The 19,521-nt window shown below is 47.3% G+C and overlaps 1 protein-coding gene across 3 annotated transcripts in view; it reads left to right on the forward strand.

Moving 5' to 3' along the window:
• Positions 1 to 18,682, forward strand: part of nbeaa (neurobeachin a) — a 1,435,335-nt gene extending 1,416,653 nt beyond the window's left edge. For all 3 annotated transcript variants that reach the window (XM_072477018.1, XM_072477016.1, XM_072477017.1), the window contains one exon: positions 17,150 to 18,682. In XM_072477018.1, coding sequence (XP_072333119.1) covers positions 17,150 to 17,240 — 91 coding nt within the window. In that variant the 3' untranslated portion in view covers positions 17,241 to 18,682. The remainder of the gene's footprint in view (positions 1 to 17,149) is intronic.
• Positions 18,683 to 19,521: the final 839 nt, after the last annotated feature.

Consider the following 19,521-nt stretch of genomic DNA (forward strand, 5'->3'; position numbering starts at 1 on the left):
GACATCCGAGAAAAATACTGACACAGTGCGAGACGTCTCGCAGCCTGTACGATCTACCATCCTAGTGTATGAGGATGTAAATAGCATACGGAAGCAACCTAAGGGTCGCCAGAAACAAACAAAAACATTTTGAACTATAAGTGCCAAAATGGGGTGTGTGTGGGCTGTGGCGGGTAAGAATGGGTGGAATCCCCGGGTAGGACGGTGATCGGTGCCGTTTGTGCTCTACCCGAGCGTAGCTGACCAGAGGGGGGTCCTCAGGCAGGGTGGGGACCAGTGCCGTTTCTCCACTGCCTGAGCGACTGGCAGGCACGGAACGAATATGTGGTCGTCATGGGGGCTGCCTCTCGTGATTACCTTCAAATAAGGAGAGTAGCTATGATTGGTTGTCTGCCGACAAACTAGTTCCTCTGAACGGTTATCTGTCGACAAACTTGTTCCATTAACTGCTAGTGGGCGTTAAAAGAGTGGTGGCGTGGGGCCAAGAAAACTTTTTAATTCACAAACAACATTTAACGTGTACATTAAACTGACAAACATGGTGCAAGTTCCATCAGAAAGGACACCGTATCTCTCCACCGGTTCCTTTTTACCATCATGTGGACACCTCATTGCTCAGTAGCGAACAGAGTCACAAAGGGATTCATTTGGTGGGTGTCAGACTCTATGTCATCATCTTCTCCCGGCTGCCATACTCTTGACTGGAGTAGTTTGGCTACAGCCGCTTGGGGCGAATTGGGGTCCATCTCATCATTCCGGATGAGCCTGAATGATTTGTCGCGGTGCCGGAATCTTGTGTCGAGGTTGGAGCTGCAAGGGTTTAATCCGTCATCGTCGGGTGGTGGGTCTGAGTCAGGGGCTTTGATGTACGTGATTTCGAAGGGGTCACTGGAATCATGCTCTGATTCGCTGGGAGTGGGGCCTGGTGCAGGGGTGTAATCATAACATGGTGTGCTGTGGCTGTCGTCATTGCTATCGCTATCACTGTCGCTGTCTCTGCTGATTGAAGGAAGGGAGAGGCGGAGTCGTGCCTCTGGGGTGGAGTTGAAGATGTGTCTGAGGACGGGCTGGATTGGCTGGGGAAGGGTAGGAATGCGTCATCTGTGGCCGGGGCGGGCCTGTCTGCTGCTGCGAGCGAGATGTGGTGTGCATGGTTGTTCTGTGAGCCATAAGCCTTAAGCTGGTTTATGTGAAACCACGCAGACTTGCCGTTGGGATATGTAATCTTTTATACCGAGGGGCTGACTTTGTCTGAAGTGGTGTACAATCCGGAAAATTGGGGGGACAGGAATGAACTGGGGTTGTATAGGGAAAGTATCACTTGCTGCCCTACTACAAACTCGGTGGTGTGTACCGGTTTATCGAAACAAGCTTTGCTTTGTTTCGTCCTGGTCCCAAGTCTGACAGCTGCTGCGAGCTGGGCTGCCTTTATATTCTCAATAAGCTGCTGTACAGCATTTTCATGCGTGAGGGCGGTGACTGCGGGGCTGGCCAAATCCAGTCCTAATAAATACTCATTCCCTTTCACGGGGCGCCCGGTCATGAGGGTGTGGGGGGTGTATCTTGTGGAGGTGGATACCGTGTTTCGTAAGAACATTAAAGCAAATGGGAAAACTGAATCCCAGGTGCTGTTGTTCTGTTGCACCATTTTCCTGAGAGTGGCTTTTAGAGTTCTGTTCATCCTCTCTACAATGCCGCTTGACTGAGGGTGGTATGCTATGTGAAACTACTGTCTAATTCCGAAAATTGTGAGGACATTCTTCATTACTCGTCCTGTAAAATGGGAGCCTTGATCGGACTCTATACTGCGTGGGAAGCCCCATCTTGTAAAGATGTACTGTGTTAGGATTTCAGCTGTTGTTTTGGCCGTATTCGTTCTGGATGGAAAAGCTTCCACCCATTTTGTGAAGGTGTCGATGACCACCAACACATACTTAAAACCATTTCTGCAGGGGGGTAGGGGTCCTATGTAATCTATCTGCAAATTTGTCCAGGGGCCATTAACGGGGGGGGGGGGGGGGGGAGACTACACCCTGAGCCTTTCTTGCATACCTGTCCGGATTGTTCTGGGCACAGATCAAGCAATTTTCAATGTAATGGGTTACATCGGCTTTTAAATCAGGCCACCTGCAAAGCGGTCTGAGGTGGGTTAGGGTGGGTTCAATGCCTTGGTGTCCATGATTGTCAAGGAACTGACAAATAATCTGGTTCCTGTCCTGGCTGGGAACTACCTGAATGCCGTCTTTCAAAATCACACTGCCATGTGTGGTTATTGCGTTCTTAAACTTATCGTACGGGGTTGGGAAGGTTCCTTTTAAAACTTCCCTGAGCTTTTCATCTTCCTTTTGGGCTTTCGCTAGATCCTGAATGTTGGTCTGTGAGACCTGAATCGTGTGTACTGGGGTGCTCTCGGGGGGGGGGGGGGGGGGGGGGTGTTCCAAAAGTAACCATGTCTGGAACCTGCCTTCGCTAGGGCGTCTGCTTTAATGTTACCGGGGGGGGGGGGAAGAACGGTGATGACTGCGAACTTTAATGATACCATATTTCCTATCTTTAGCTGTCTCTAGGATATGCCGGAGTAATGGGGCTGAGGGTAGGGGCTTTCTGTCTGCGGAAACAAATCCTCTAGTTTCCCACAGGGGTAGAAATTCTGTTAAACTATTGCAGACATATAAACTGTCCGAATATATGTCCGCTGGGGTCGGAAACGAGTCAGGGTGATCAACAATGTAAGCTATGGCTGCCAGTTCTGCTGCCTGCGAGCCTAGATGTCCTGGCAACTTTAATGAAATCTCTTCAAGGGTGCGTCCCTGCGCGTCCTCTACATAAATGCCGCAACCGGTGATTCTCTTTCCATTCAAAACTGTGGAGAAGCCATCCACATAAATTTTCAGGGGTCCACACGTATCTGTGGGCTGGGGTCTTTGGGTGTATTACCTGCTTTCCTGGGAGCTGACTTAGGTATAAATGGGCGTGAATTATGGTTTGTGGTGATGATCTCACACTCATGTGGAGTACCTGCATATTGCAAATTGTCGGCTAGGAAAGTGTGGGTCTTGGTTCTTTTAACTGTGATGTCCCGTCCCTGTAAAAGAAGGGTCCAACGGGCTGCGCAGATTGGGCTGACTGTGCCATATTTAAGTCGACCGTCTAATAATAGCTGTGTTGGGGTGTGTTCAGTGAGAATGGTGATTGGGTTGAGTCCTGTATTGTAGGCGAAGTACTGTACTGCCCAAAAAACTGTGAGCAGGTGCCTTTCGCAGGCAGAAAATCCTTACTCGATAGGATCTAACACGCGTGAGGTGTATGCCATGGGGCCTAATAGGTCATGGCGTTCCTGGAGGAGTACGGCCGAAAGGGTTCGGTCGGTGCTTGCTACTTCGATTGCGTACGGGGAAAGTGGATCTGGGACCTGTAATGCGGGGGGCTGTGCTGAGGGCTCTCTTTAAAGCATCCACGGCATCCGTGTGCTGTGGAAGCCATTCCCAAGATGCCTGTTATCTTGAGAAGGTCGGATAGGGGCGCTGCTTTTGTGGCGAAACTGTCGATATGGTTTCTGCAGTAGCCAACCAGTCCTAGAAATGACCGGAGGGCTGTGACATTATGGGGAAGGGGCAATTTGACGATCAAGTCAATTCTCTTTTGCTCGATCTCGCGTTTACCATGTGTGATTACTGTACCCAAGTCAATCACTTTTTCCTGCAAAATCTGGGCCTTCTTGGGGTTGACTTTACATCCAATCTGTTTTAGGAGTCCTAGGAATTCGGAGAGAAGCGAAATGTGCTCTCCCTTTGTGTCTGTCTGTAGTAGCAAGTCATCTACATACTGGACCAGACAATTGGGTCGGGAAAATTTTGCTAGTCCATTTGTCAGCTGTCGGCGGAAAATGGAGGGGGAGTTGTGGAAGCCTCGTGGAAGGCACGTCCACGTATATTGTTGTCCCTGGAATGTAACGGCGAATTTGTATTGGCACGCTTTATCCAATGGAATGGACCAAAAGCCGTTGCTAATGTCCAAAACCAAAATTTTTTTTGACTGTAGTCCCTGTTTGAGCATGGTCTCGGGACTCGTGGCTACTGTGGGGGCTGCTACTGGGGTTACTTTCTTCAGTTCCCGGTAATCAGTGGTCAGTCGCCATGATTCATCGGGTTTCCTGACGGGCCAAATTGGTGCGTTATTTGTGGAGGCTACTGATCGGAGGACGCCTTGATCAAGCAAACGCTATTACTTTTGAGATTTCTCCCTCTGCTTCTTGGGGAAAACTGTACTGCTTTTGGGGTCTGGGGTCGTGACCTATAATATTCACTAAGCCAGCTATCTTGCCACAGTCGTGCTTGTGCTGTGCAAATGCTGCTTTGTGTTGCCGTAGGACTTCCCTAACCTGTTTGTCCTGACTAATGGCTCAAGGGTCGAACCAGAAGTCTCCTACTGCGCTGATTCTGTTCGCATGCTCTCCAACTGTGAGCGTGGCGGGGGCTCGTGCTGCCTTTGCCATTCTCCATACACATTTATTTACCGGATCAAATGAAAGGTTGTGGGAGCTCATAAAGTCGATTCCTAGGATGTGTTCAGCTGTTGGGGTAGATCGACCAAAACTAAGGGGTGTTTAGTCGTAATGTTCCCTCCTTGTATCGCTACAGGGGCTGTAATGTGTCCTTGTTGTAAATGACCTGTAAAGCCGCTGAGTGTGATGGTGTCTGTTGTGGGCTACGTGTCTCATTGAAACATCGTGGAGGAATTGAGTGTGGTGCGGGACCCACCTGTGACCCAAAGAAATTCTACGGGTTGTCCCCGGACTTTGCCTGCTACTACCGGTCGACCAGACTTGTCCCAAAGGGTGTCGCAGACCCAAGTTGGGGAGCCCGAACACCGTCAGTTGGTGCCGTCTATGCCTGCCTTCTCTGAACGGGTGCTCACACTATGGATTGGCTTTGCCCTATTCTTATTTAGGGTGCCTGTCTGTTGGTTTCGCTGCTGCTTTTGGGGCGCGTTGCACTCTCGTGCATAGTGTCCTAATTGTCCACAATTGTAGCATTCCTGGGATTTAGGCTGCGGTGAGCTGTTCCTGCCCTCATTTACCCATGCGGGGTTCTGGTGCGTCCTAACTGGATGCATGTCTGCCTGCTCTTCCTCTGGTTTTCCCTTGGACGGATTGTTCCCAAGTGTGGGACAATCTTTTCAAAACCCATTTCTCGTTGTGGGCCTCGTCTGAGGGGTCGTAATTTGCGCAAGCTCTCTGTCCTGCCTCTGTCGCATGAGAGACTAGGATTCGAGTCCATTTAGCCATATTATCAGCGGACAAATGGGCGCGGTCTAACTCTCCAAATACTGCTATGAAATGTATCCACAAGCGTCCAGCAAACGCTGTGGGGTGCTCTGTTTTCTTTTGCCTACACTTGTTTAGGCCTTTTACGGGGTCTCCTCTGTTATAGCCAATCGCATCCAGGATCGCTGTGTGCATTTCTTGGAGTGTACCTCCTTCTACATTCTGTGGGTCGGGAAGGGCTGCCACGACTGAAGGGTCGAGGCTTAAAACTGTGAGCTTCACTTGCTCCTTTTCGTCCAGGCCTTTCATGATAGCCTGCTGTTTAACTCTGGCGAAAAACTGGTGGGGGTCTGATGTGGGAAGGAACGGTGTAGTTTTTCCACACGTGTCCCGTAATTGGGTCACGGTTAACGGGGTTGTATATAGGAAATCTGCGTTTCCTTCTGCTGCGGCCCTGCGGTGTGTGGTTACAGGGTTCATGGGGGTGTGTTCTGCCTGTTCAGTCGGGGGTTGGGGTGCTTTCCTTTTCTGAGGTTTTTCTTGCGTACATGTCCCATGTACGTCTCTGTGGGCAGTTTCATTTAACTCCTGCCAATCGGGGCCGTTTTCCTGGTATAACTGGGGTACAAACGTACTTTGAAACCCATTCTGGACAGAAAGCAGAGATAGCAATTCTGCAAATTATTTCCGCCACTTTGCGTGATCTATGGAGCTCTGCCTTTGTTCCGTCATGGAAGTGTGGAGCGCTCGTAGGGCTGCTTTTGAATCATTGCACTGTTTCTGCAATTGCTCTACCTGTTGCTCGGTTTCTTGTCTTGTGTGTCCTGGCAGGCCTTATTGTACTAGGTCTGAAAACTACTCAAATGGGCGAGACAAGACTGGTGTCCCACTTGGCATCATCCACCTCTCTGTCCCTCGCTGCTAACTGTTCTCTTAACTCCTTATTCTCCTTCTCAAATTCGCTCACATCTCCCTCACTATTTCTGTCTCTCTCCTCAATCTCACTACGGAGCATCCTAACGACCTCCTCTGTGACTCGCAATTGTGCCAAGCAGGAGACGATTGCCATCGGCTTGCGAGCTTTCCCCAAGCTCTTTTTATGTAGCTCTGACAGGTTCTCCCACCAAGTATGTCCGATACTCCCGAGACCTGTTTCGTCATTGGCGCAGAATTCACTCCAAAGGGGCCATCCTTTCTCTTTGAGATATTTTCTGATCTCTTCTTCCCATACGGGACACTGTCCTACTCTACTGGTCGCTGCGACCTCGAATTCTTGGGGATTCATAAGGCGTTCCATTGCCTTCATTGCCATTTTCTCTCTATCTCTGGGTTCTCTACTGAATTTGGAACAGGGGGTGATAAAGTGGTGATGTAAACACGGGTACGGCTTATTCTATTTTCCGGCCTACAAAACTCCCGACAGTTTTACGCAACAAAATCTCTCAGGTTTACCTTATATCCCTGTTAGTACGCATGCATTAACACACTTCCGAATCTCAGAGTGGCGAGGCCACTTCTAGGTCGAATCCCATCAGAGTCGCCAGTAAATGTTGCTCTCTTTGGTTGGCTCTGAATATGGCGGTCAATATGGTCGCCTTCCTTAATTCTAATTACGTTTGCTCTAGAGTCGCCAGGTATCTTTCGATACCGCCACAAGGTTCAAAACTGAATACTGATCAAAGACTCGGTACACCAGTTAGTTAGTTCAAAGTCAATGCTTATTTATTTACACACACAGTTAAATCTACTCATGCACGGAACTCTACAGACTAAACTATCACTACTGCTAAAGCCTATACTTAGCTTCGGGCGCCCACTCAGTCAGAGGAATAATGGCCGTTGTTCGGATCTGAGGCTGCTGGGGTTGAAGTGGTGAAGGGGAACAGCTAAGGTCGTCCGTCTGGAAGCGAGCGTTGACCTTGGACTTACTTGCTTCTGGTGCAGCTGGTGGACGGGTCTCTCCGCTATGAGAGCCAAGTCCAAGTGAGCGATTCTCTCTTGGGGCCTTCTTCTTATACCCGAAGGGGCTTCGTGCGCTTTTGGGCGGGCCTTGAACTTGGCCCCAATCAATTGGGCTGTTTCTTGATCAATCCTATTGATTTCATCCAATAAAGGGGCGGATGCCCTGGTAGCTGGGCATGTCCTAGGTGGCCGTTGGCCTGCTTTGTTTCGGCCTCCTCTGGCGCCGGGGTGTCTGCCTTAGTATCGGTTACTCAAATGTTACTCTTTTGTTCCCGGAGATGGGCCATTAGTATGCTTGTCTAGGAGCTGCGGCTCCAATATACAGACAAGCTCTGAACCTGCTTATTTTCTCAGCGTTGTCCATTTTCCCTGCAATCTTTGCAAAGTGTCCATTTTGTAATCGGGAAATGGCCATCCCAGAATGTGAAACCTCATTGACCGGCCGGCATAACGGAGAATCCCGCCAGCGGGTCGGGGCAGAAATGTCGCGCGGCGGGGTGGAGAATCTAGCCCGATATATCTTTAACAAATTCATCCCGACCTTCCTTAATTAATCAGTATTTGCCTGAGAACCTGTTAATTTTGTCCTAAATCACTGTTTCTAAATGCTTCCCTACCACCAAGGTTAAACTGACTGGCTCATAATTGCTGGGTTGAAGATCAAGGATGTTAGAGAATTAAATGCCTAGTTCAAAGTATGGTGTGAGAAAAGAGGTTTTGGTTCATAGGACATTGGGGAAAGAGGAAGCTGTTCTGTTAGGATGGGCTCCATTTGAACCATGCTGGAATCAGTGTCTTGGAAAATTGTATAACGTAGGACTATGGATAGAGCTACAAGAGGTGGAAGAAGGGATCAGGTGAAGGGAGATTTGGAAATGTAAAGCAAAACATTGAGGCAACAGAGCAATGTAGCAAGTTGGTTGAATGGTAATAATGCATTAGCATACAAGGCCTTTGCAAAGAATAGTGACAATAATGTTAAATTAAAGGCTCTTTATCTGAATGCACAAAGCACTTGGAGCAAGATATATGAACTATCAGCACAAATAGACATAAATGCGTTTCATGTAATCACAGAGACGTGGTTACAATGTGACCAAGATTGGGAATTAAACATTCCAGGGTACACATCATTTTGAAAAGACTGACAGAACGAAAATGGAGGTGTAGCCCTGTTAATAAAGTTGACATGAGGACAATAGTAAAAAAACATCTTGACTCAAAAGATTAGCCGGTGAAATCAGTATTAGCGGCAAAATAGGAATTACAAGGGTCCGTAAATGCTGGTAGGAATTGTTTATAGGCCCCCTAAAGGTAGTTGAACCATTGGACAAAAAGTATTAAGCAAGAAATAATTTAAGCTTGTAACAAAGGCAATTTAATAACCATGGGATACTTCAATGTTCACATAGAGCAAATAGAACAAGCAAATCAAATAGGCAACAGGTAGTCTGAAAGATGATGAAGGAGGGAGTAAGGATGAACAGGTCATTTTCAAGTTAGCAGGATGTGAACAGTGAAGTGCCGCAAGAACCACTTCTGGGACCTCAACTGTTTACAGTCAACATTAGGCCAAATAATGTATCTATGTTTGCTAACAATTTGAAGCTTGGTGAGAATGTAAGCTGTGAAGAGGACTTAAAGAGATGTAGATAGGTTAAGTGAGAAGAAAACAAAGTGGCAAATGTGGGAAGTTAGGAAGTGTGAGGCTATGCATTTGGTAGGATGAATAGAGAAGCAAAATATCTTTTTAAACGGGTGTGACTTGAGTCTCAGACATTTGGGTATACTCGTACAAAGAACACAAAGCTAGGATGCAGGTACATCAAGCAATTGGGAAGGAAAATGCATTATTACAAGTGGTTTAGAATATAAGAACAAGGAAGTCTTGCGACAATTGAATTGGGCTTGATGAGATCACACTTGGTGTAATGTACAAACCTTTGGTCTCTATTTAAAGTAGGATATAGTTGCCTCTGAGGCAGTACAGGAAAAGTTCATTAGATTGGTTACTTAGACAGAAAAGTTGTTCTATGATGAAAAGCTGAGTGAATTGGGTTTATACTCTCTGACATTTCGAAGACTGATTTCATTGGAATATACAAGATTCTGAAGGGACTGACAGGATAGATACTGGTGAGGGGTTGTTTCCCCAGCTGAGGAATCTATAATAATAATAATAATCTTTATTAGTGTCACAAGTAGGCTGACATTATCACTGCAGTGAAGTTACTATGAAAATCCCCTAGTCGCCACCGTCCATTGCCTGCTAGGGTACACTTGAGGAAGAATTCAGAATGTCCAATTAATCCAACAAGCACATCTTTCGGGACTTGTGGGAGGAAACCAGAGCACCCGGAGGAAGCCCACACAGACAGAGAGAGAACATGCAGACTCCACACAGACAGTGACCCAAGCTGGGAAGTGAACCTGGAACCCCGGTGCTGTGAAGCAACAGTGCTAATCACTGTGCTACTGTGCCACCATACATGGGGCATAGTCTCAGGATAAGCAGTTGATTATTTAGGACTGAGATGAGCAGAAATCTCTTCACTCAGACGGTTGTGAATCTTTGGAATTCTCTATCACCAGATGTTTGTAGATTCACCATCATTAATTATACTCAAGGGTGGGACCGAGATTTTTGAGCAGATGGGAAAGGAGGAGGGTAAGAGGCAGAAGATCATCTGTGATTGCATTGAATGGCAGAACGGGCTCAAGCAGCCATATAGTCTATTCCTGCTTCTGTTTCTTCTGTTCTTGTGTTTGTCGTCTAGAATCTATCTTTGCTCTTCTTCGAGCACTTCCTCACTGGGAGGAATAAATGAGGTGACTGGCTATTGGGGGTTAGAAGATGCTTCATGCATGAAAATGGCCCAAAATCTCCCTATAAATTATTCATTCACATCAGACATTCCTTTGTCCAAACTATGAAATTAGATTGCAACTCCAAAAATGAGGCTAACTTTATGAAAATGTCTTTTAAATAACATTTTTTCTTTGACTTCTTATTACTGTGGAAGCCCAAATAATCCTAAATACGTTGCTTCTGGTGAAAGGCTTGCAATGTTAACTCTGCTTCTCTTTCTACAGATGCTTCCAGAACTGCCGAGTATTTCCAGTAGTTCTGATCTTTTCCTAAATAATCCATGTTTTTTTAGAAATTCGGACTGATCTGTCTTCAAGAGCTTTTAAGCTGATCAGTTATTTTCAAACTGAATTCTCAAACAAATCCATTGATTTGAACAGAATAGATTTTTTAAAAGATAGCTAAAAGGTACTTATAAATAGCTGCTTTTGTTAGGATGTCCCTGATGCACAATCAATAACCCACTAGACAAAGGGGAGTCATATCTAATCGGCTTTAATCAGCTAGAATTATACCCAGCAGCTACGATACAGAAAGTGAAGGCTGCTGGGACGGCATCGGTTCTTATACCCCGCCTCTCAGGGCAGGGCTATGTACATTAGCCAATGGTAGACCCCTAGGTCTAGCCAATGGTCATTCACCTCTCAGGTACTGCAATACCTGGTATTACCACATTCACCCCCTGTTAAAAAGAACCCAGCGGGGTGATGGCCAGCTTTACTGTCGCCTTTTGCATGGTAGGACCAGGTATGGAGGTACCGCGATGTCAAGGGTAACAGAAGAAGTGTTTATGGTGCAGCAATCAGACGATCGGGTGGCCTGGTCGTCCTTCTGGAGCGTCTGAGTTTCTGCGACGATCCTGGTGGGGGCCCCGGCGGTTGTGACTCCGGGAACGTGGTGTCTTCCTCCCAGGCAGCTTTGTCACCCCTAGGCGGCGCTGTTGGGGCGAAAAGTGGGCAGGGGGCGTCGGTGCCTGTTCAGCGCTGGGTAGGGGCTCCGGCGGCAGTACTGACCCTCCAGTCAGGTGCTGCCGGGGGGGGGCAATGGTGCGGGTGCGCGTGGGGCTCCGGCGGGCGCCAGGTCCCGAAGGGAGACCGTGTCCTGGCGGCCGTCGGGGAACGCTACGTAGGCGTACTGGGGGTTGGCATGCAGCAGGTGGACCCTCTCGACCAACGGGTCCGACTTGTGCGCCCTCACATGTTTCCGCAGTAGGACGGGTCCGGGTGTCGCTAGCCAGGTGGGGAGCGAGGTCCCGGAGGAGGACTTCCTGGAGAAAACAAGGAGACGTTCGTGAGGTGTCTGGTTTGAGGTAGTACATAGCAGCGACCGAATGGAGTGAAGGGCCACAGGGAGGACTTCTTGCCAGCAGGAGACTGGGAGATTCCTGGACTGAAGGGCCAGCAGGACGGTCTTCCAGACCGTTCCGTTCTCCCTTTCTACCTGCCCGCTTCCCCGGGAGTTGTAACTGGTCGTCCTGCTGGAAGCGATGCCTTTGCTGAGCAGGAACTGACGCAGTTCGTCGCTCATAAAGGAGGACCCCCTATCACTGTGTATGTATGCGGGGAAACCGAACAGTGTAAAAATACTTTGGAGGGCCTTGATGACGGTGGTCGTGGTCATGTCCTGGCAGGGGATGGCGAATGGGAACAGGGAGTACTCGTCAATCACGTTCAGGAAGTATGTGTTGCTGTCGGTGGAGGGGAGGGGGGCCTTTGAAGTCCATGCTGAGGCGTTCAAAGGGACGGGAAGCCTTTATCAGATGCACTCTCTCTGGCCGGTAGAAGTGCGGTTTGCACTCCGCGCAGATTCGGCAGTCCCTGGTGACTGTCCTCACCTCCTCGATGGAGTAGGGCAGGTTTTGGGTCTTAACAAAATGAACGAAATGAGTGACCCCCGGGTGGCAGGGGTCCTCGTGGAGGGCTCGGAGGCGGTCTACGTGTGCGGTGGCACAAGTGCCGCGGGACAGGGCATCAGGAGGCTCGTTCAGCTTCCCGGGACGGTACAAGATCTCGTAATTGTAGGTGGAGAGTTCGATCCTCCACCGCAAGATCTTGTCGTTTTTTATCTTGCCCCGCTGTGCATTATCGAACATGAAGGCCACCGACCATTGGTCCGTGAGGAGAGTGAATCTCCTGCCGGCCAGGTAATGCCTCCAGTGTCGCACAGCTTCTACTATGGCCTGGGCCTCCTTTTCGACCGAGGAGTGGCGAATTTCGGAAGCATGGAGAGTGCAGGAGAAGAAAGCCACGGGCCTGCCCGCTTGGTTGAGGCTGGCCGCCAGAGCTACGTCGGACGCGTCGCTCTCGACCTGGAAGGGGAGGGACTCGTTGATGGCGCGCATCGTGGCTTTTGCGATGTCCGCTTTGATGCGGCAGAGGGTCTGGCAGGCCTCCGTCGACATGAGGAAGGTTGTGGACTGGATCAGGGGTCGGGCTTTGTCTGCGTAATTAGGGACCCATTGTGCATAATAGCTAAAGAAGCCGAGGCAGTGCTTTAGGGCCTTGGGGCAGTGAGGGAGGGGGAACTCCATGAGGGGGCGCATGCCTTCCGGGTCAGGGCCTGTGACTCCATTTCCCACTACGTAGCCTAGGATGGCTAGACGGTCGGTGCTAAACACGCATTTCTCCTTATTGTAGGTCAGATTGAGGAGATTCGCGGTCTGGAGAAATTTACGGAGGTTAGTGTCGTGGTCCTGCAGGTCATGGCCGCAAATTTAAAGGTCAGGCTTTGTAGATTGCACTGGAAATCCAGCCCAAGAAGGGTGGCTGCGCAGAGGTGCGGCAGAACGTACAGGCGGAAATTGCGGAATTCCCTGCCTTGGACAGTGAGGTTCGCTAAGCAGAACCCCTTTATCTGCACTGCGTGTGACCCGGAGGCCAGGGAGACCCTTTGTTTTACGGGATGGGTGACAAGAGAACAGCGCCTTACCGTGTCGGGGTGGACAAAGCTTTCAATGCTCCCGGAGTCGATCAGGCACGACGTCACGTGGCCATTGATGGCGATCGTTGTGGTGGCCTTCGCTAGCGGCCGGGGCCGACTCTGATCCAGGGTAATGGAGGCCAGCTGCAGCAAGAGGGAGTTGTGGTCGGGCAGCGCATAGTCAGTTGTGCTGGGGGCTTGAGGCCCCATCCAAGATGGCGTCGGCCATGGGTCGCACATGGAGTCCGGGGACGGGGATTCCGAAGATGGGGGCGGCGAGGGAAAAAATGGCGGCGCCCACCCATCCAGTGTGGTTGCTGGGGGGCAAAATGGCCACGGCCACAGGTCGCACGCTGCCTGGGGAGAGAAAGGCGGCGGTGGGCGTTGGACAGCCGGGACCTGCAAGAAAGCCTGCGGTGGGCCCTGGGCTGCCGGGACCTGAAAAAAAGGCTGCGGTGGGCCTTGGACGGCCGGGACCTGGAAGAAAGGCTGCTCATAGTCGCTGGAGACCTCAACCACGGTGCGGGCCAGGCAGACCGCGGCATAGTGGCCTTTCTTGCCGCACCCTTTGCAGGTGGCGGTGTGGGCCGGGCAGCGTGCGCGCGGATGATTCGCCCGGCCGCAGAAGAAGCAGCGTTGGCCGGCGGCGGTAGCAGGCCATCTCGCTGCGCAGGCCTGCGGGGTTAGCGGGTAAGTCTGGGGGGCTGCCGCGGCGGGGTGCCACACAGCCCAGGGGGGCGCCGTGCAAGCGGGGGCAAAAGCAAGTGCGTTCTTGTACGCAACGTCCATGGACCCTGCCTGGGCCCGTGCCTCAGTGAGGCCCAGTGTGTCCATTTCAAGGAGCCTTCAGCGAATGTCGGGGGAAGGCATGCCTGCCACGAAAGCGTCCAGAATTAAAAGTTGCGTGTGCTCGTTCCCCGTCACTGCTGGGCAGCCGCAGTTTTGGCCCAGCACTATTAGTGCCCGATAGAAGTCTTCCAGTGTTTCATCTGGGCTCTGCCGTCTAGTTGCCAGCAGGTGACGGGCGTAGACCTGGTTCAGTGGACGGATGTAATGTCCTTCAAGCAGCTCCATGGCTGCAGCATAGTTCGCCGCCCCTTCGATCAGGGGGTAGATCGCCGGGCTGACCCGCGAGCGTAGGAGGTGTATCTTCTGCCTTTCCGTGGGGGTGTCGGCAGCCGTGTCGAGGTAGCTCTCAAAACACGCCAGCCAATGCTTAAAAGTAGCAGGAGAGTTGTCTACGTGGGGGCTGAGCTGAAGGCACTCCGGCTTGATGCGGAGATGCATCCTTCAAAAGTACTAGCTGATTATATTGATGCACAATCAATAACTCTCGAGACAAAGGGGAGTCATATCTAATCGGCTTTAATCAGCTAGAACTGTACCCAGCAGCTACGATACAGAAAGTGAAGGCTGCTGACCGGCATCGGTTCTTATACCCCGCCTCTCAGGTACTGCAATACCTGGTATTACCACAGTCCCAGAATGCTAAATAGCAGCAGTAACAATAAAGGGAATGGGGCATGGCTGTTCCTTCGGCAACATCATGTTCATAGTTGCTTGCATAGCGCATCTGTGCTCTTTCCGTCTAATTCACTGACCATTAGAATGTGGTGAAGATATTTCCAAACAGGTGAGGGTTTCTCAACCCTTGGTACATCCATTTGAAGGGAAGTATTCTTATGAAGAGGAGAAATTGTACAATTTTACTGGGCGAACTATCAATAGCATTAAAGAACGCTCCAATTCACACGTTTGCAGGTAACAGCAAAAGTAGGATTACCTTGTTCTTGTATGGAGGTGGTGCAGAGGGTTACCATTTGCAACATTCAGTGGGGCAACAGCTGAGAAGCAGTTTGCTAATCTGAAGAAACCTGGCCGATAGAAACCAACGACTATAATTTTATATTCAGGTGGTCAAGCCAGATAATTGCACAAGGAGTGGCAGAGTGTATCGCTGTGATGGTTACTTCGATTTTATGAATCGGGCATTGAGTCATTATATGTGCCATGGTCAGTTCTCAGTAACCACAGTTACACAGTCTGCTATCAGTTTTCGATTTATGCATTCCATATTCGCATATGTCCTGCTTTCTGTTGCCCTCTGTGTCAGCCCATTCCCGTTGTGGCTTCTTGTGAATTCTCTTCCACTATCCAAGCTTCAGGATTAAAGTTGCCAAAGGTTATTCATGTGGGTCCAGAATGGCTTATGCTTCTTCAAACACTTTTGGGAAGACGTGATTGAGGCCCTGGTGGATGGGGAGGCATTCATTTTACATGATTCAATGGGCTTCCCATACAATTGCTGCAGTGCAATGAATGAACAGGGAAGCAATGTTTTTAAAATTCTTTCATAAGTTGCGGACATCACTGGAAAGGGCTGCCCATCCCTAATTGTCCTTGAACTGAGTGGCTTGCTAGGCTATTTCAAAGAGTAGTTAAGAGTCAACCACAAAAACAAGTGCTGGGAAAACTCTGCAGGCTTGGCAGCATCTGTGGAGAGGGAAACCATTAATATTTTGAGTCAAATATAACTCTTTAGAATTGAAGGGAGGTAGAAATGTGATGAGTTTTATGTAGTTGACAGGACAGTAGGGGAGGGTCAGGTAGAGCACAAGGGAACGTCTGGGGTAGATTAAAGGTGGGAGATATTACATAATAAAGCTGTCATGGAATAAGAGGCAAAGAAAGTGGGAATGGCAAATAGTCATTTGGTCACACACTACTTGAGTATTTCTGAAAACATACATTCTGTTGAAGCTTTTCATCTTGCACTCATCAGGACAATCACAAGAATACCAATGTCAGCAGAAACTCATCAGGGCAATCACAAGAAAACCAATGTCAGCAGAAACAAGAACTTTATGCTATATTAGAAGGGGGTGCTGATCGGTTGACAAGTGGGCACTGTTTGGTGGAAATGTTGCCACGGAGAACCCACCAGTTAATGGTGGCTGACAAGTAACTGCCAAGTGTTGTTTGAAAATGTATTTATTTGTTTTTGTTATAAATTTAGAGTACCCAATTCTTTTTTTCCCAATTAAGGGGAAATTTAGCGTGGCCAATCCACCTACCCTACACATCTTTGGGTTGTGGGGGTGAGACCCACGCAGACACTGGGAGAAGGTGTAAACGCCGCACGGACAGTGACCCGGGGCTGGGATCGAACCTGTGCCCTGGCACCATGAGGCATCAGTGCTATCCACTGCGCCACCGTGCCACCTTGTTGCTTGAAAATTTAAAACAGACACCTTGAGTCAAGACATTGCCTGGAGGAATGAACCAGCGAATGGCTTTCACTTATTTTGTTTAGCTGAAATGGGTAAAATGTGTACAAACTGTCTGTGTAGAGTTTACACTTTCTCCTCGTGTCTGCGTGGGTTTCCCTTGGGTGCTCCGGTTTCCTCCCACAGTCCAAAGATGTGCAGATTAAGTGGATTGGCCATGCTAAATTGGCCCTCAGTCTCCAAGGAGGTTACAGGGATAGGGCGGGGAATGGAACTGGGTAGGGTGCTCTTTCAAGGATTTGTGCAGTCTTGATGGGCTGAATGACCGTCTGCACTGTAAAATTTCTATGGTTCTATGATTGCTGTGGGTCTGAAGTCACATATAGGCCAGACCAGGTAAGAATGGCAGATTTCCTTCCCTAGAATACATCATTAAACCATTTGATATGCACCATCAGTAGCTGCATTTTTCGGATTGATTAATTGAATTTAAATTGCACCGGCTGCCGTGGTGGGATTTGAACCCATGGCCCTGGTTCATTAGGCTGGGCCTGTGGATAACTAGTCCGGTAACATTGCCATTATAACACCATCATCTGCCACAGCATATTCAGGGTGATTTCAGTAAATTGTCTGAAGTTATCAATGTTGAAAATTGCAACAGCTTAACAAATGATGTTGAGCCATCTTGGAATTATGTTGCAAATTCATTGTTTTAATAGTAATATTATTTTAAAAATCATACATTTCATGTTTATGTGATAATAATTGTAAGCATATTTGATTCAAAAGTATGATTCAACGAGGACATTGCCAAGTTACTAATTTTTAATAAACTCCTCTGTTTGATTCACAGAAAGTAATGTTTTCAATTCAACGTAACATTATTTTGTTTTTCTGTTGCAGGACACTGATAACAGGCATGGCTTCAGGCAGTATCGTAGCTTTTAACATAGATTTCAACCGGTGGCATTATGAACATCAGAACAGATACTAAACCAATTTTAAGGGAGGCTGAAGTGTGATTGCCAGTTCCAGCTGAGAGCACAAGTGCTGCAGTGAACGCCTAGGACTAAGTGGTGGAACATGATGCCCTCTGCATTGACCTCTGTTATACATTCCATTACATCTAGCAATAGTTGTACATTGTATTCTTCATACGTAAAAGCAATCACAATGGCTGTTTTATTTTTTCCTACCACTGAACACCAGCTACAACAATGAAATGCCATATTAGTTTATGATTCAGTAATGTAAGCTAAATGAATCAATGTTAAGTAATTAATATTTCCAAGTAATTCTAATGATAACGTGTCAAGGAAAAGTTTCTGAAGACTGTGTCCAGTTATTATTCAAAATACTTCAAGCTAAGAGAAGAAACTGCATCTACTTTTCAGCCAGTATCCAATCTGTGATATAATACTTTTCATAAGTATTTCTTTAATACGAGACCTTTGATAGAAAATGAAACACCCAAAACATCTGTTTCTTAACCAGTTTGAAATTCCACCACGCGGTTCTATAAATCTACTGTTCTTTAAGATAATTCCCCCCCTCCAAAAAAAATGATGGAACTTTAAATAAATTACTAGCATAGCTTTGAGGATAAAGTTAACTTGGCTATCTAATTTTACAGTGTGGCAATGAGACCCTCATTCTGTTTAGTGCTGTCAGTTTACATACTCAGTTTGGTTTCTGTACTTATAAAAGTTATCATAATGAGGTGAATATTGTGAGATCTTGGCTCTCCAGCTTATAAACTGCATTTTCAGCTTTCTTCAAAGCCCGGAGAATAGGAGTATGTTGCATTTTTTTTCTGCTGTAGCAAAAATCACTGTTAGATATTTCTGGCATATTATTCTAATTAAACACATTCACGGGGTTAAAAAAAATCACTTCATGTTTTCTTCTTTGTATATTTGGTGACTGTATTGTCAAAAGTCATAGATGTACATACTGTGTTGGTAGGGCTAAGAGGCATGTAAACAGGAATGTAGTTTTCTTGGAAAATACACTCACTTGCAGTTGTTTATTTAAGAAATAATTATTGGATTCTTTGTATTGGCACTTTGCACCAGAAACATATCATTATTTATTGCTGTGATTATTGATTTGCCATCAATACTGTAATAGTAAATTTTAGCACTAAGTTCTTTACTTGTTGTTTGTATTTAAACAATTAAAACCATGAAGAAAGTCTGACTGCGTAATTAAGTTGTACATCACATGTGTGAGCAATATTATGAGTTTTTAGTCTAGAATTGGGAGGGGGAATAAGCATCTGGAAAATAATTTCATTTAATCTGGAAATCACAGTGAAATATTTTGGAGATACAAAATCCTTGAGCTATTGTAACGCTGTTTTATGGCAAAGATGTAAAATATGCCAGATGTGTGTCAGTTCAAACTTAAAATTGAAAAAATAAAATATGCAAAGAACTAATTTGTTTTGTTCATTCTTTTGTCAAGATAGTGTCTGTGAGGCTTCCCTTGTCAAAGCAGAGAAATGAGAATATGTTTTCATTTAATTGAAAATGCTTTTCTAATAAATGTAATTGCTTGTCAATTTTTTCCTTGGCAGTAAATCGCAAAACTCCAAATTCAATAGAGTTCTTGGTGATCAGGTTTTTTAATTAAGTTTGAATTACAGCAAGTCACAAAAACTAGTGCTGATATTGAGAAACTCAGCAGAGCATTTGGAAGGATGGAAAGTGCAACTCCAACAACCCTTAAGAAGCTTGACACCATCCAGGACAAAGCAGCCTGCTTGATTGGTAACCCATCCACAAACATCTACTCCCTCCAGCACTGGTGCACAATGGTAGCAGTGCATACCAAGATGCACTGCATCAACTCATCAAGGCTTCTTCAACAGTACCTTCCAAACTGGTGGCCTCCACCAACCAGAAGGACAAGGGCAGCGGATACATGGAAGCATCATCACCTGCAAGTTCCCTTTCAAACTACTCACCATCCTGACTTGGACTATATCCCCGTTCCTTCAGCATCAGTGAGCCAAAATATTGGAACACTGTAACAGTACTGAATGTAACCACACTACATGGACCACAGTAGTTCAAGAAGATAACTCAACATCGCCTTCTAAAGGAAAATTATAACAAATGCTAACCTAGCCAGTAATGCCCACATTCTTCAAAATAATGACAAAACACCTTAATCAGTTTTCTTGCAACCTACAAGAAGTTATTTTTCATTGCCTTCCAGTGCATTAGGAGACAATGGAGGAAAATAAGATTAACAAAGTCCATTTAAAAGCT

This window comes from Scyliorhinus torazame, chromosome 15 (genome assembly GCF_047496885.1).
Source record: "Scyliorhinus torazame isolate Kashiwa2021f chromosome 15, sScyTor2.1, whole genome shotgun sequence".
Classification (NCBI taxonomy): domain Eukaryota; kingdom Metazoa; phylum Chordata; class Chondrichthyes; order Carcharhiniformes; family Scyliorhinidae; genus Scyliorhinus; species Scyliorhinus torazame.